The sequence below is a fragment of the Puma concolor genome, chromosome E1 (assembly GCF_028749965.1).
Source record: "Puma concolor isolate L17-30 chromosome E1, mPumCon1.1.hap2, whole genome shotgun sequence".
NCBI lineage: Eukaryota > Metazoa > Chordata > Mammalia > Carnivora > Felidae > Puma > Puma concolor.
In genome coordinates, this window is record NC_141680.1 from 18864218 (window position 1) to 18880338 (window position 16121).

The window sequence follows — 16121 nt, forward strand, 5'->3', positions numbered from 1 at the left end:
TGTGAAAACATCTGTGATTTCTACCGGTGGCGAAGTCAAAGACATGGTTAATACTATTGTGCTTTGTGGGGCATCTGGGTGGCTCAGTCGGTTGAGCATCCGACTTGGGCTTGGGTCATGATCTCACTGTTGGTGAGTTCGAGCCCCGAGTCGGGCTCTGTGCTGACAGCCTGGAGCCTGTTTCGGATTCTGTGTCTCCCTCTCTCTCTACCCCTCTCCAGCTTGCACTCTGTCTCTCTCTCTCTCTCTCTAAATAAATAAATGTTAAAAACAAACAAACACTACTGTGATTTGTTATCTACATTCATGACAGAAGTAAATTTTCTTTAGGTTATTGATGATAAAATACAGGTGTTTTTTTTTGTTTTTTGTTTTTTTTTCTATCCAAGTACACAGACGTCCTGAATTTTCCCCACAGATTCCCAAGGATGAGGAGTCCCTGCTCTGGAGCATGCACACCGTGCTGGCCACTGAGACTGCCCTCAGAAAGGGCACTGGGGCGGAGAGTGGGCTGAAGGCCTCTCCATTTCACTCTTTGGTACTGCTGAATTTTGTACGATGTCAGTATGCCATCTAACGACACAGATAAATCATCTAAAGATGAAAACAGCGAGCAGGGCACCTGAGCAGCTGTCGGTCGAGCGTCCGACTCTTGATTTCAGCTCAGGTCATGATCCTAGAGTGGCAGGATAGAGCCCAGCTTTGGGATTCTCTCTCCCTCTCTCTCTGCCCTGCCCTTGCTCATGCACGCACACCCTCTCTCTCAAAAAAATATAAATAAATATAAATAAAAATTTTTTTAACAAAATAAGTAAAATGGGGAGCTTACACCTGCTATATTGCGGCAAATGAATTGGAAGACACAGGATGGGAGTCCAGGGGGTCCCAGGAGGCTCCAAGAGGCCGTGCTGCGTGTCCAGTGGGCAGATGGCGGGGGCTCAGAGCAGGTCATAGCAGTGAAGATAGAGGGAAAGGATGGACTCCGGAGATATTAGGAGAAGACAGGGTTTGGGTGATGGTTCGTGGCTTGGGCAGAAGAAGTGGGCGGAGAAAACTCTCCGGTGCTCGTCCTGGGTGTCTACATACATGGCAGGGACCACAAGGAGGGGAGACAGGCTGAAGGGGGTTGAGGAAGGAGGTGCAGAGTGGGCTGGGGCGTGTGATATTCTTTCCGGGAATAATAGGCCCGTCCATGCTACATGCCTAATCTTTTTGAGACACTGAATATACAAAGTGGACAATGGCCACTCCACATATAAAAATATGCCCTGAAACCTCTGCAGCAACCAGCCCGGCTAGCCCAACCACAACGTCTCCAACAATGGCCCAAACAGTCTAGATTTGCTCAATGACCGCCAGCTTCCCTCATTTTTGTCCCCACTCTCTACCCCCACTTCCAACTCAGGACCAACCAGTGAAAGCTAAATATACATCCTTAACCCATCACACGGGACGCTCCGCGTCTGTCAGCCCCCGTCCAGCTTCCCCTGCCAACAGCCTCCAGTCAGGGCGGACCTGAAGCCTACCCTTTTCCACTCTAAACCATTCCCACCTCCCGCCCACCTTTGAGGCTCTGCGAAAAGCAAGCGATGGTGGCTGACTCCCTTCCTATCCTTTGCCTGATCTCATTTGGGAGATCTTTGTTTATTTCTGCACCATAATGGGAATGAGTTTGTTACATCATCTTCTGTTCTAAGAGGCCGAGGGGAAACAATGGGGCTCTGAGTGTCAGAGAAGACAAACTGTTGGGGGAAGAGTCCTGACCTCACAGCCTGGGCTGGGGCCAAGTCCGCCTGAGTCCACAGAAGAGCAAAACAGCAGGCAGGAGTGCTATGAGCAAAGCACTCCCACACTCCGTGGGTTTGATTCCCACCACAGCCCCAGGCCTTGCTGCTGGAAACTGTCCTGGCTAAGGTTCTACCTTGCTTTCCCACTCTTGACCTTCACTGAGCAGGTGCTGATAGGCATGGACATAATTTGGTCGTTTGGGCAAAAAGTCCAAGCCGGGGAGATTTCTCCCAGGGATTCCCCTGGACTTGGAGGCTGGGTCCTTCTAATCCTCCTCCCAGGCCCCTCAGAGACCAGAAAACCTGTCTCCAACTAGTCCCAGCACTGCTGGCGGCCACAATTTGGGATTACACCTCACAACTCTCGTGGGGGTGACCAGCCGCACCTCTCCCTCCTACTTCATAGGTGGGAACACTGAGGCCCCCCTCGTGAGGACAACAGCTCACGTGAACAGAAGTCATCTCTGGAAAAGAAGTGCCTGGGGCTAGGGGCGCTCGGGTGGCTCAGTCGATTAAGTGTCCGACTTCGGCTCAGGTCATGATCTCCCAGTCTGTGGGTTCGAGCCCCGCGACGGGCTCTGTGCTGACAGCTCAGAGCCTGGAGCCTGCTTCGGATTCTGTGTCTCCCTCTCTCTCTGCCCTCCCCTGCTCACACTGTCTCTCTCTCTCAAAAATAAATAGAGAGAGGAAGAAAGAAAGAAAGTGCCGGGGGCTAGTTGTGTCTTCCAGGGGCTAGGAATTCAGACAAGGGGCAGACGCAGAGAACCACCCGTTACTGAGCCCTGGGTACCGGGCACTTTATGTACACGGGTTATTTCGTTTTATCTTCAGTGCAGCACCTTAGGGGGAGAGGGCTGGTGAGGTGAACAGCTGTTCATACTACAGAGTGAATTTGGACCCACATCTGTCTGACTCCCAAACCCCTGTTTTGTTCCATGGACTCTGCCTTCTTGACCGAGAGCCAGGAAGTCTCAGAAGATGGAGGTGGGCCCCAGAACTGAGGTCCAAATTCCTTGTACGGTCTTCATGCCTAGGGTGAATCATCCGAGTCCTGCTCTGTCTCTGGGATTCAGGAACAGCTTATAGTAAGGGCGTTTTAATTACACAGATTAAAAAAATTTTTTCTAACATTTTATTTATTTTTGAGAGAGAGAGAGAGAGAGAGAGGCAGAGTACGAGCGGGGGAAGGGCAGAGAGAGAGAGAGAGACACAGAATCCGAAGCAGGCTCCAGGCTCTGAGCTGTCAGCACAGAGCCCGATGTGGGGCTTGAACTCACCAACCGTGAGATCATGACCTGAACCAAAGTCAGACACTCAACTGACTGAGCCACCCAGGTGCCCCTAATTCCACAGACTTTAAACCTCACACATGCATATACACAACGTACTGTTCGTGTATTCTAGGAGTGCAGCTGATTCAGATGAAGAAATTCTGCCCTCTGTTCTTCCTGTACCTACAATCTGGATTTCAGCTAAGCTCTGTCCGGGCAAACATTGTGCCCCTAGGAGACTGTTTTTACAGATGGTCCCATCGGGTCCCGGGGCAGGGCCAGGCACCTGCGTTTTGACCCTAAAAATCTTTACTCCTTTCTCCTGGCTTTTCAGGGCTGACAACGTTGGCTGACCTCCCCCGCTGCCTCCCTAAGTGAGTTTATACCATCTTGTCCTCACTCTGTTCCCCATGCCACACTGGCCTTTGTTTATCCCTCCACCTTGCCAAGCTCACCCGTGGCCTTGGGCTTTTGCACCGCGTGCCCTGCCTGGACAGCTCTTCACCCAGAGCTGTGTTTGGCTGGCCTGTTACTTGCCATTCAGGTCCTAGGGTAAATATCATTGCCCCGGGAGGCCTTCCTTGACCACCTTATCCAGAGCAGCCTGTCCGTTACAGTTTTTGCAACAAGGACAGTAGATGCTTTTGTGTGTCTTCCCCCCGCCTTCCCATCCCCCACCGTCTAAACAGTCCTTGCCGCATAGTACATGTTCCCTAATGAGGGAATGAACGCGTGACTGAATGGATGGACATAAGGTTTCTGGCTCACTGATAGGGCCTCTTTGCTGTCTGATTACAGGGTTGGGGGAGCAGTGAGGAAGCCCCAGGCCCCACTGTCCCCACACTGGTGGCTGATCTTATGGCTAGGAAGTTTCTACTGGATTCATTAATAACCCATGTTTTGCCTTTTGGAAAAGTCACTGAAGGATTTAACCTGTCTTGCTCTGGAACAAGCATCTGCTCGTCCCACCAGAGGGTGATGAGCATTTCAAGGATTCTGTTGCTCCCCCTCAAACACACCCCACTGTTCCAGCCCCCACACCTTTGCTCCCGCAGTTGTCTCCACCTGGCCTGCCCTCTACGGATGCCTCTGACGGAATCTCACTCGGCCTTCAAGGCCCAACTCAAACGCCACCTGCTTTGGATTCTCCCCTGACTCATTCGGAAGAATCTCCTCCCTCCTCTGAGCTCCTCAGCCTTCTGGCTGTACCTCTGGGTGAACACATGTTCCTCTACACTAATAGCAACTTGAGACAGAACCCTGTGTTCCTTCTCAGGAACCCCTAGCACAGAGCAGGCGCTCAGACATCCCTGACTACACCAGAGTGGAAGGATTGGCCGATGGCTGGCTGGATGTGAGAGTAGATGGCTTAAGAGGTGACTTACAACGAGGCCACCACCCTGTATCCCTGGACAGTCCCAGGCTGAGACCCCAAGGCCAGCTTCCAGTTTAGACTTTGCCTTTCTCTAGCTGGGGTGTTAGACAAATTCCTTGACTACCCTGGGCCTCAATTTATATGTCTATAAAATGGGATAATAGCAGTAATCTCACAGTAACTGAGAAGTTTTTGTGAGAAATAAATGCATTTGTGCTTTGAAGTGCTTGGCACAAAGACGGACACGTAAGAACTACTCCATAAATGTCAACTTTTATAATATAGACACCAGTCTGAGCCTAGTCTGGGGCCCCGCCCTCCCACTTCAGGGGCCAGGGGTAAGCTTGGACACTCACTGCAGATGGCAGGGACTCAAGAGTCCTCTTGGCCCACATTCATGCCTTCATTTGGCAGATATTTGTTGAGCACCTACTGTGTGCCAGCTACTGGGGACTGGGCAAGGAAAAAAGACAAAGTCCCTGCCCTCACGGAGCCTACATTCTAGGATAGGGAGTCAGAGAATAAATAGAAAAGAAACAAATACATCAGGGGTGACTGGGTGGCTCAGTTGATTAAGTGTCTGATGCTTGGTTTCAGCTCAAGTCACGATTCTGTGGTTCATGGGTTCGAGCCCTGCATCAGGCTCCGTCCTGCCAGTGCAGAGCCTGCTTGGGATTCTCTCTCTGTCTCCTCTCTCTCTCTCTGTCTCCCCTGCTCATGCTCTCTCTCTCAAGATGGATAAACTTTAAATAAATAAATAAATCAGAAACAAATGTATCATTTCAGATGGCGAAAGCCCTTTAAATAAAACAATGGGGTCTCGTAATAGAGCGCACCTGGCGGCAGTCAGAGAAGGCTTTTTCTGAGGCCATGGATTTAGGTTGAAACCTAAGGAATGAGAAGCACTCATCTGGGAAAGAACATTCCAGGAGGGGAGATGAGCAATTTGAGGAGACCAGAGAAAGCTGGTGAGGCTGGAGAAGAGTGAATGAGAGGTAGGATATGAGGCTTTGGGGACCATGGGGTCTACCCTCTAAACGCTAAGAGGTTTGGGTTCTGTTTCAAGTTTGACAGGAAGCCTGTGTAAGGGCTCACACAGGGTAGTGGCTGGGTAAAGAATGGTCTGGGGAGGAACAGGGAGAGGAGAGATATGGCGGCCTGGACTGGCGTGGAGGCAGTGACAGGTGATTCCATTCAGAATGTTTCACGGAGGGGCACTAGGGTGGCTCAGTGTTAAGCATCTGACTTCGGCTCAGGTCGTCATCTCATGGTTCATGGGTTTGAGTCGCATACTGGGTGAGCTTGAGCCCCACTTCCAGAGAGCTCCGCCTCTCTCTCTCTTCTCTCTCTCTCTCTCTGCCCCTTCTAGGATTCTCTCTCTGCGCCTTGCTCACTTGTGCCCCCTCTCGCTCTCTCAAAAAAAAAAAAAATATTTCGTGGATACCGAGTCAACAGGACCCACTGGTGCCATGTGGAAATGAAGGGAAAACAGGAATCAGGGACGGCTCTAGGGGCACCTGGCTGGCTCATTCAGTAAAGCATACAACTCTTGATCTTGGGGTTGTGCGTTCGAGCCCCATGTTGGATATGAGATTACTTAAAAATAAATTTAAAAAAAATTTTTAATGTGCATTCATTTTTGAGGGACGGAGTGTGAGTGCGGAGGGGCAGAGAGAGAGGGAGGCACAGAATCTGAAGTAGGGTCCAGGCTCTGAGCTGTCAGCACGGAGCCCGACGTGGGGCTCGACCTCATGATCTGTGAGAGCATGCCTTGAGCCGAAGTTGGCGGCTTAACCGACTGAGTCACCCAGGTGCCCCGCTAAAAATAAAACCTTAAAAAAAAAAAAATAATAGGAATGGCATCGAAAGAGGAAGTCGAACCACTCTTGATGAGTAAGGCTGCAGGAAGAGCCAGCTGGAAAAGATGAGCAATCAGGGTTCTGTTTTGGATGTGTAAAAGCATATGCTATTTAAAAGAAAAGATTCAGGAACAAGAGTCTAATGTTAGTTGAGTAATAAGGGCTTAGAGGTTAGGGCTGGGGCTGCAGATTGGGGAGCTGTCTCCCCAGTGAAACAGCAAAAGGTCATCTAGGGGGAGAGTGAGAACAGGGAGGGAGACAGGAAAAGTGGCCAAGGGAGAGGAAAGCCAGGAGGTGTCAACAAAGCCAGGCCTCGAGAACCCTCTGGAAGGTAGGGTCTTGAAGACTGGAGCTTTTTTTTTTTTTTTAATGTTTATTTATTTTTGAGAGCAAGAGAGAGAGAGAATAAGTGGGTTAGGGGCAGAGAGAGAGGGAGGCACAGAATCCAAAGCAGCCTCCAGGCTCCGAGCTGTCAGCACAGAGCCCGACGTGGGGCTCGAACTCACAAACTGTGAGATCAAGCCCTAAGTCGAAGTTGGACGCTTAACTGACTGAGCCACCCAGGTGCCCCCGAGACTGGAGCTGTCTTTAAAAAAAAAAAAATTTTTTTTTTTAGTATTTATTTATTTTTGAGAGAGACAGAATGTGAGCGGGATAGGGGCAGAGAGAGAGGGAGACACAGAATCTGAAGCAGGCTCCAGGCTTTGAGCTGTCAGCACAGAGCCCGATGCGGGGCTCGAACTCACAGGCCGTGAGATCATGACCTGAGCCGGAAGTCAGACGCTTAACCAACTGAGCCACCCAGGTGCCCCTGAGACTGGAGCTGTCTTAAGGAAAGACAGGTGCGGTGCAGACAGGCTTTGAGGCCTTCTGCTGTGAGAGTCAGAGAAAGCAGGCCTTTGGAGCGGGATGTAGGATTCAAGGAGGGTTTGGTTTTTAAGGTGATAGTGTAGCCTGTTTGTATGCTAATGGCAGAGCTTAGGCAGAGAGGGAGACATTGATGAGGCAGGAGAGAGAGAGGATAATTATGGGAGCAAAGTCCTTGAGAGGAGCTGGTATCCAGGGCCCCAGCGGAGGGGCTGGGCCCCATAGATAGGACCAGGAACAGTTCGTCTGAGTCAGGACATAGTCTGTGAGGCCGAGGCGGGCAGCAGGGCTGGGAGCAGCACAGGGAAGACGGGAGCTTGACACACAGCACTCCCACCAGGAGGCCTGGCTTCTAGTTCTGACTCAGGCTTCCCTGTGTGACGTCGGGCAAGTTGCTGGGTCTTTCTGGGCTGTACTTACCTGGGGAGCAAAATGGGAATCATGGTCCCTGTCTGTCCTTCCTCCTGCGGTTAGCACACTTGACCCAACCTGTCTGAAAACCCATCTGATGGGTCCCCAGCACAGAGATGTCACCGGCTTTGGCCCGAGATGAGAGTTGTCTCAAGGGTCAGCCAGGCCTTATCACTTACCAAGTGTCCTGGGCCCACTCCTGGGCCCCTACATCCCCAGTCCTTCACCCCTTTGGGATACCCTGAACAAAAAGCCTGCCTCGATTTCTCTATCCGTAACAAAAGAAAAGAGCTCAGTGGGCTGTGCTGGGATTGTGGGGTGGGGCCAGAGGCTGGATTCTGTCTGAGCCTTTTGGGAAGCAGCAGGGTGGAGAGAAGTTAGCTAGACCACACCCCCAGCTCTGCCACTTTCTAACTCTGTGACCTGCTATGAAGCTTGAGCTTCAAGGCCCTCCTGAACTGACCCTTCCCAAAGCCCCATTATTTCAGATTTATAATTGTATGTACTTTTCCTTACAAGGCGGCCCTCAAAGTGTATAATCTCCAAGCTCCATGAAACCAGGATCTGCCTTGGGATGCAGGTAAGGGACTTAACCTCACTTTTCCCATCTGTAAAATGGGACAGTCAGACCCACCTCTTAAGATGAGAGGAAGGGGGGGAGCCTGGGTGGCTCAGTCGGTTAAGCAGCCGACTTGGGCTCAGGTCACGATCTCGTGGCCCGTGAGTTCGAACCCCGCGTCGGGCTCTGTGCTGACAGCTCAGAGCCTGGAGCCTGTTTCCGATTCTGTGTCTCCCTCTCTCTCTGACCCTCCCCTGTTCATGCTCTGTCTCTCCCTGTCTCAAAAATAAATAAAATGTTAAAGATGAGAGGAAGGGAAGCCGGAGGGCGGCGGCGGCGGGGAGGGGGGCACGGAAAGATGAGTGGAAGGGTCACTCGGTGCATGGGACGGGGCATGTGGTGGGGGCTCTGATAAATGGGAGCCCAAGTTATGGCTCCTGCTGCCTGGTGGAGGGCAGCGGGACCCTGTGGCACCTCTCCCGCCATCCAGGGTATGGGGTCTACGGGCCCACTGGTTGGGTCCTGTCCGTCCAGTTCCCACTCCTCTCCCTCAGCTGACTTAGCCTTTGGGATCCAGGTGAGCTCTTTCTCTTTCTACGTACACCCTTAATGGCACAAACTGCCTGAGGCCAGCTTCCTCCTTACTCCCTTTCTACCCCTCTCTCCCGCCCCGCTGAGCCCAGTCCAGGGCTGGGGGAGCACCCAGGAGGCAGATAACCCCATCTGCTGCCACCTGCACCCTCTTTGTGGAAGTGGCTTCCTGTCTCCCGAGGCGGTAGATTTCAAGTGCACCCGAGCAATTAACATTGGGCTACTACGCTGAGTGCCAAGCAAAAGCCCCCTTTGCTCTCGTCACCCTCAGCCTCAGGTCACAGTCTCGACTCACAGGATAGGGGGTGATGAGTGAGCTATGCTGGTCCTAAGGATGCCCAGCTCTGGCCCGGAATGCCCTCCCCCCACCCTTTTGGAGCTTGTCTGTGCCCAGAGCCCCAAGTCCTTACCTTAGTGGGGACGAGGATGGGCAGAGGCAGCAGGAAAATGGGCAGCAAGAACACAATCAGGTAGGAGCGATAGGCCCACAGGCCCTGCCAGCAGGTGGCCATGGTGGGGACCCACGAGGGCTGCTGAAGCCACTGCCTCCGGGATCCAGGGAACTGAAGGAGCAACGCAGCAGAGGGTAGGCGGCCGGCCGGGGCAAGTTTATATAAAGCCGGCTGAGTGTTAACCATTGACCCGCTCTGGCAATCGGACTGTTTTTGGAGTCCAGGAGGTGAGAGTAAGGAGGAGGGACTTGCAGGAGGTATAAAGATCAGGAAGACTTTGCAAAGAAAGGGAGCAGGCAAGATCAAGGAATAAAAGCCTCAGGTTCTTTCGAGAAGGTAAGCCCAGAGTTAACCCCTTCTGGGCAGAGGGCTGCCTCGGGAGAGGCTGGAGAAGGAAGGGTGTCTGGGAAGCCCCACAGCTCGCCTCGCCTCTGCGGGGCAAGACCCACAGCCCCCTCCCCAGCCCAGCCTCCCCTCTCTCCTTTTACTCTATATCTCCGCAGAGCAGTTTATACTGCCCCAGGGGCAGCCCTGCCCCCACAGAGGCCCTGCCCTTCAGGAGTTTCCAGTCTGAGATTGAGGACAGCCAATCTGAAGCAAGCCCTCCTCCTTCCAGGTATCAAGGAAACTGCCAGTCCTGACGCTTGTTTGCTGTGTGACGCTGCTTCGCTGACTTAACCTCTCTGAACAACCACTTCCTTGTTCTGCTGTCATATCTTCCCATTGTGAGGCTTATCTTAGACAATCTGTGGTATGTGGATCATAAAGATTAGTTTTTTAAAGTCCTTCCTGGTTCCTCACCCCCACCCCAAACTGCCGTAGAAGACCGGCAAAGATCTCCCCATTTATACACCATCCATCCATCCATCCATCCATCCATCCATCCATCCATCCACTCACCAAACAAGCATTTGGCCCCAAATTATATAGTCAGTCCTGTGTTCAGGGCTAAGGATGCAGAAATTAGGATGCTGCTGGTAATAGTGTTCGTTTCACATTCAGTACAAGCTGGTCAGTGTACTATTTCATTTGCTCTGTACAAACACTATGGTTGACGTAACTATTCCACTTGACGGGTGGGACAACTGAGGCCCCAGGACACAGAGCCAGCCAGAATTCTAACACGCTTTCTGAGTGCCCTGTGGGGAAGTCCAAACCCAGTGGCACCAGGTGACAGGAGAGAATGAGGAGCTTGGGACAAGGGCTGCCGGAGAAAGTGACATGTGAGCTAAACCCGGCAAGTCGCGTCTAATGTGGTCACCAGGTGCTGAAGGGACGATCACTAGCAGAGAGAAGAGCATGCTAAGACCTGGAGGGGGTGTGTGTGTGTGTGTGTATAGGTGTTTGTGTAGGAGGGTGCAGGTTGTGGGTCGGAAGGACTTGCTGGTTGTCTGTCTACCTAGAGCCTCAGGCTCTCTGTGCTCTCACCCTTCCCCACCCCAGAGGGCACACAGGAGACGCTCGATCCATATTTCCGTGGTTCTGTTGATGATTGATGTGTGCCTGGATAAGAAGGCAGGGAGAGTATTTCAGGATGGAAACACAGCCCGGGCAAAGATGCAGAACCGTGGTGGAGTTTAGAGAACAGAAGCTTCTCTGTGGTTGGAATATGGGTGTGTGGGGGCAGGATGGAGAGCTGATGACCCCACTTGCAAGGTGTAAAACAGCATGGCCTGGGCTGTTCGTCCACGAGATACTCCTGGAGCCAGTGAGGTCTGTGTGAGAGAGACCCTCGGTGCCCTCTGCAGGGACAGCAGAGGGCTTTGGACAGAATCAGGTTGCAGGATTGCTGGGGCCGAGCTGGTGGGAAGGTACAGTAAGACAGGACAGACTGGCCTTCCCTACAGCCCTATTCAGGTTATGGCTTCTCCACTCCCACTCAGCCAACCCGCCACCTGCTTAGGGCAAGGTGAGGAGCAGTCTGGAGGCACAGGGATAGACAAAAGGTTTCAGATACTCAGGACAATACCAGAATTCAGTCTCAACCGGCAGGTGGCCTCTCCTGTGGCCTGGGGCTATGGAGGAGTCACCGAGGGAGCAGACCTGGGACTCCTGCAGAGGGAAGACATTCTGTATGTGTATAATCTACATCCCAATTTACCCTCTCCACAGCTCTCCAGACCAAGCTGTGATTTGGGCTCAGGGCAGTGAAAACACTCACCCAGGGTCAAACAGCTTGTGAGTAACTAAGAGAGAACCCAGATTCATATTCGAGGCCCGTCTGTGCTCTCTGTGATGTGGTGTTTGGAGTGGTGGGGATCTGGAGCCCACGGCCAAGAAAGAATTATTGAGACGTCTTTGGTGGAAAAAGGTGGTTTTATTAAAGCCCGGGGATAGGTCCCGCGGGCAGCAGATTATAAGCAAATTCAATTTTACCTGCCATTTCCTTCTTGCCTTTGTTCCGCACATCGCTACAGAGGGGAGGGTGGTGTTGGGGCTAGAGGCTTCTGGAGATTAAGCTATTGATAAGATTGCCTTTTTCTTGTCATTTACTAAGCTATTTGTAAACTGATGGAGACTCAGGTCCTGTGATCGCTATCAGTTCAACCATTTGTTTTCTGTCCTTTCCTTTGTTCTGGGGCAGCCAGGACTACCTGAGGAATATCACCCCTGTCCCACCTGGGGTGGGGTGCTTTGCCCTCAGCCTGCCTTATGCTCCCTCATCATATCCCCCCTGCATAATTTTGACCCTTAAGTCTCTACAGTTGCTGAAGGTGGAAGGTCTCATCTTCCGCAGCTTCTTCCTGCTGAGTAGGGGTGTAGAGTTGTCCCTACCTATGGGTCAACATTGGTCAGTCGGGGAAGGTGTAGAGAAGTTACGAAGGCGGAGGCAGCTGAATCCAATGTGGACAACATGCCTGAACCTCCTGGAGGAGAAAGGATCATCTGTTAATATAAGTTGAGGAAAGGAGAATGAAAAGGAAAGGTGCAACCATCAATTTTGTTTGAAGAGAAGTTTGGGATCTTCCATAGCTATAAACTTTATTCCTATAAACGAATAAGAAGGCACATTTGTTTGCTCACTGGTTTCCTGTGAAGGAGTAATAAAGAAGGCTTTATTCTAGATATACAAGCCCATGAAGAGAGCCCCTGTACTACTGCAGTGGGAGTACATAATATGACCCGCTAGGGGCCCTTCCACTCTGGGGTTAAATCCCCTTCTGTGTTAGACTGCCAAACTTTTTTTTTTTTTTTAATTTTTTTTAATGTTTATTTTTGAGAGAGAGAGAGAGAGAGAGAGAGACAGACAGAGCGCAAGCGGGGGAGGGGCAGAGAGAGAGGGAGACACAGAATCTGAAACAGGCTCCAGGCTCTGAGCTGTCAGCAGAGAGCCCGATGCGGGGCTTGAACTCACGGACCGCGAGATCATGACCTGAGCCAAAGTCGGACGCTTAACCGACTGAGCCACCCAGGCGCCCCGTATTTTTTAATGTTTATTTATTTTTGAGACAGAGAGAGACAGAGCATGAACGGGGGAGGGTCAGAGAGAGGGAGACACAGAATCTGAAACAGGCTTCAGGCTCTGAGCTGTCAGCACAGAGCCCAACGCGGGGCTCGAACTCATGAACCGTGAGATCATGACCTGAGCCGAAGTCGGACGCTTAACTGACTGAGCCACCCAGGCGCCCCGACCTAATTCTTTACATAAGCTCAGCAAGAACAGCAATTGGTCGGTCCTATAGATCTTAAAATTTGCTTTGCCGGAACTTTTTATAAGGAATCTCTAGATTGAATAGTACCCTCTCCAGGCCAGGAGCCAAGGCAAGTACTTGCCACTCATGCCTGCAATGCCTGTAGAGTTTAGCAAATTCCTCTTCACGAGGTCCCTAAAGTGTCCTGAGATTCCTGCACCTGCCAGGAAGTGACATTCTTTATTCACCTGGTAAGGCTGCTGGGAACCCTGTAAGGTATCAGCCCACCATTTCCAAGGGCTTAATGGCTCCATGTTTCATAAAGTCAACCTTAGTTCCTTAGAGCTGTCTGGTCATATCTGAGTCTATGAATGTCACTCTCCAATAGGACATTCCAGTCAAAGCCTTGGTGAAGTGACCAGTATTTTCAATGGTGTCCTGTTACAAGGAGAACAGATTCTTCTTGAATTTATGCAAATAAGTGTGATTGCCAAGGGAAAACTCGTTGAGAGGTTGTGAATTTCAGAGGGTTCAGGCAGAGAGAAAAGTTAAACACTTTAGTTTGTTTACAGAGAGATACTCGACCCTCTTATTGTATAGCACGGGTATCTTAGTTTCCTTAATCTGGGAAAAGCAAACATTAGAGAACCAGCAGTGTTTTATTTTACTTAAAAAAAAATTTTTTTTAAATGTTTAATTACTTTTGAGAGACAGACAGAGTATGAGCAGAGGAGGGGCAGGGAGAGAGGGGGAGACACAGAATCCGAAGCAGGCTCCAGGCTCTGAGCTGTCAGCACAGAGCCCGTAGGGCTGGAACTCACAAACCGTGGGATCATGACCTGAGCTGAAGCCGGGCACTTAACCGGCTGAGCCACCCAGGCGCCCCGACAACCAGCAGTATTTTAAGCAAGAGTCACAAAAATATAAAAGACAAAAAGACTAAAAAAATGAGCATGGTGAAAGATCTGGTGAGAGTTCATGACGATGCAATTGACCAGCAAATGCAGTTATTTCTGTGACACATAACACTTCGATACACAGAATATCAAGTGACGACCTTATTACCAAAACACATTAAAACTTTAGGAATTGCATTTATATATATGTACAGTTAGAGGATTTGCCCAAGCAATACAACCTAAGGTTTACCATTATTTGTTTGACAGTGCTTCCGGAGTAACTTAACCTACCAGATAAAAAGGACTCAGAGACTTCATTTACAATTTAAATCTTGGGAAGTTTGTTAAAACCTTAGAAAGTTATAAAGCACATCCTAAACAGGGTTACAGATCATTAAAAATCTTAATTATTTGTTTAACAAAGGTGTCAATAAAAGATTCCAAAGGCAAATATGTAGGGTGATATAACTGTTAGCAAAACTTAGCTCCTTTAACACTGAGGGATTATTAAAATATTTTTTTTAACGTTTATTTATTTTTGGGAGACAGACGGGGGGGCAGAGAGAGAGAGAGGGAGACACAGAATGTGAAGCAGGCTCAAGGCTCTGAGCTGTCAGCAGAGTCCAACACGGGGCTTGAACCCACAAACCGCGAAATCATGACCTGAGCCAAAGTTGGACGCTTAACCGACTGAGCCACCCAGGTGCCCCAACATTGAGAATTTTTTTTTTTAATTTTTTTTTTAACGTTTATTTATTTTTGAGACAGAGAGAGACAGAGCATGAACGGGGGAGGGGCAGAGAGAGAGGGAGACACAGAATCGGAAACAGGCTCCAGGCTCTAAGCGGTCAGCACAGAGCCCGACGCGAGGCTCGAACTCACGGACCGCGAGATCATGACCTGAGCCAAAGTCGGCCGCTTACCCGACTGAGCCACCTAGGCGCCCCGAGAAGTTTTAACTTTAAGTGATTAAAGAGTTGATAGGGGCGCCTGGGTGGCGCAGTCGGTTAAGCGTCCGACTTCAGCCAGGTCACGATCTCGCGGTCCGTGAGTTCGAGCCCCGCGTCGGGCTCTGGGCTGATGGCTCAGAACCTGGAGCCTGTTTCCCATTCTGTGTCTCCCTCTCTCTCTGCCCCTCCCCCGTTCATGCTCTGTCTCTCTCTGTCCCAAAAATAAATAAAAAACGTTGAAAAAAAAATAAAAATAAAATAAAAAATAAAAAAAAAAGAGTTGATAAAGACAAAGCATAAGCTATGGTTTTCTTGGCTGTCAAAAGAGAAAAAAAAAACCTTTGCATATGTTTTTTTTTTTTATCAAGAGCAGATCAACAATCCAAGAAAACTTTTTTTTAACAGAGAGAAAAACAGAATGTCAATCTTATACCAGTGTAACTTTAAAAATCCACTCATTTTAACCTTAGTCCTTCCTGAGACCACAAACACAATTCCTTTTTAAGATTTTTCCATCACGAACCTTCTACAACTTTCCTTTGCATTTCGATGTTCTCCCAAGCCATTTGTCTCCAAACGACCAATCTAATTTAGGACAGAGTTACTTTCTTTTACCTTCAACAAAAATGTATTTCTGATGGGGGAGCATGGGGCAAGATGAGGGCAAAATACAGGCTGCCACCACCCCCCACTCCCCAAGGTAGAATAAGTGTGATAGTCCTCGGATGCTCCCTGGTACCCAAGAACAAAGGAAAGGGGTTTAAGTGCTTGCCATAGTAATGTTGGAAACTAGGGCAAATGAAAAACTAAATTCCCTTACTGCCTAAAACCCACTGACAAGTCCTTGAAACCAGCAGAGTGACCTCCCTCTAGGAGCTCAGCTGCTTCGATGATGACACTTTGCTGGGGGCAAAACAGAACCTTAGCTTAACATTGTCCAACCTGGAGGATCCTGTAAGTCTACTTCCTTTATCTCAACTGCCCCAAGATCTGTGCTGGCAATCATGCTCCAAGCTCATGGGCCCGATGTCCATCTGAAGGATCTCATGACTGAGGTTTTATTAACCTAGCAACAGCTAGCCCCTCAGGGTCCTAGAAACCTTGCTTCCAAAATTCCTTAGAGACTTACTCTATCCCTGACCCCCTCCCAACCTGAGGGTATGTGATGAGTTACCTGTCAGGACCCCAGTGCAGCTCTTCCTGCCCATGGGTCCTGTCCCCGTGCTTTAATAAAAAAAATTTTTTTAATGCTTATTTATTTTTTGAGAGAGAGACAGTGTGAGCCGGGGAGGGGCAGAGAGAGAGAGGGAGACACAATTCGAAGCAGGCTCCAGGCTCCTAGCTGTCAGCACACAGCCCAATGCGGGGCTTGAACTCACAAGCTGTGAGATCATGACCTGAGCCGAAGTCAGACGCCCAACTGACTGAGCCACCCAGGCGCCCCTCTGTCCCTGTGCTTTAATAAAAT

General features: G+C 50.2%; 1 protein-coding gene and 1 long non-coding RNA gene across 3 annotated transcripts in view; one reads left to right on the forward strand and one right to left on the reverse strand.

The window, feature by feature from the left end:
- SLC13A2 (solute carrier family 13 member 2) overlaps positions 1–9351 on the reverse strand; it is a 25775-nt gene extending 16424 nt beyond the window's left edge. The window contains exon 1 of one of the 2 annotated variants that reach the window (XM_086686520.1): positions 9131–9351. Coding sequence is in view for 1 of the 2 variants with exons in the window: in XM_025915973.2 (XP_025771758.1) it covers positions 9131–9232 (102 nt within the window). In the remaining variant the exon portion in view is untranslated. The remainder of the gene's footprint in view (positions 1–9130) is intronic. The other variant, XM_025915973.2, reaches the window with a different exon arrangement.
- On the forward strand, positions 7991–11586 carry LOC147574173 (uncharacterized). Its single transcript, XR_015243971.1, has 3 exons — positions 7991–8150; positions 9789–9923; positions 10277–11586. It is a non-coding gene; the product is annotated as an uncharacterized LOC147574173 (long non-coding RNA).
- The last annotated feature ends 4535 nt before the right edge of the window (positions 11587–16121 follow it).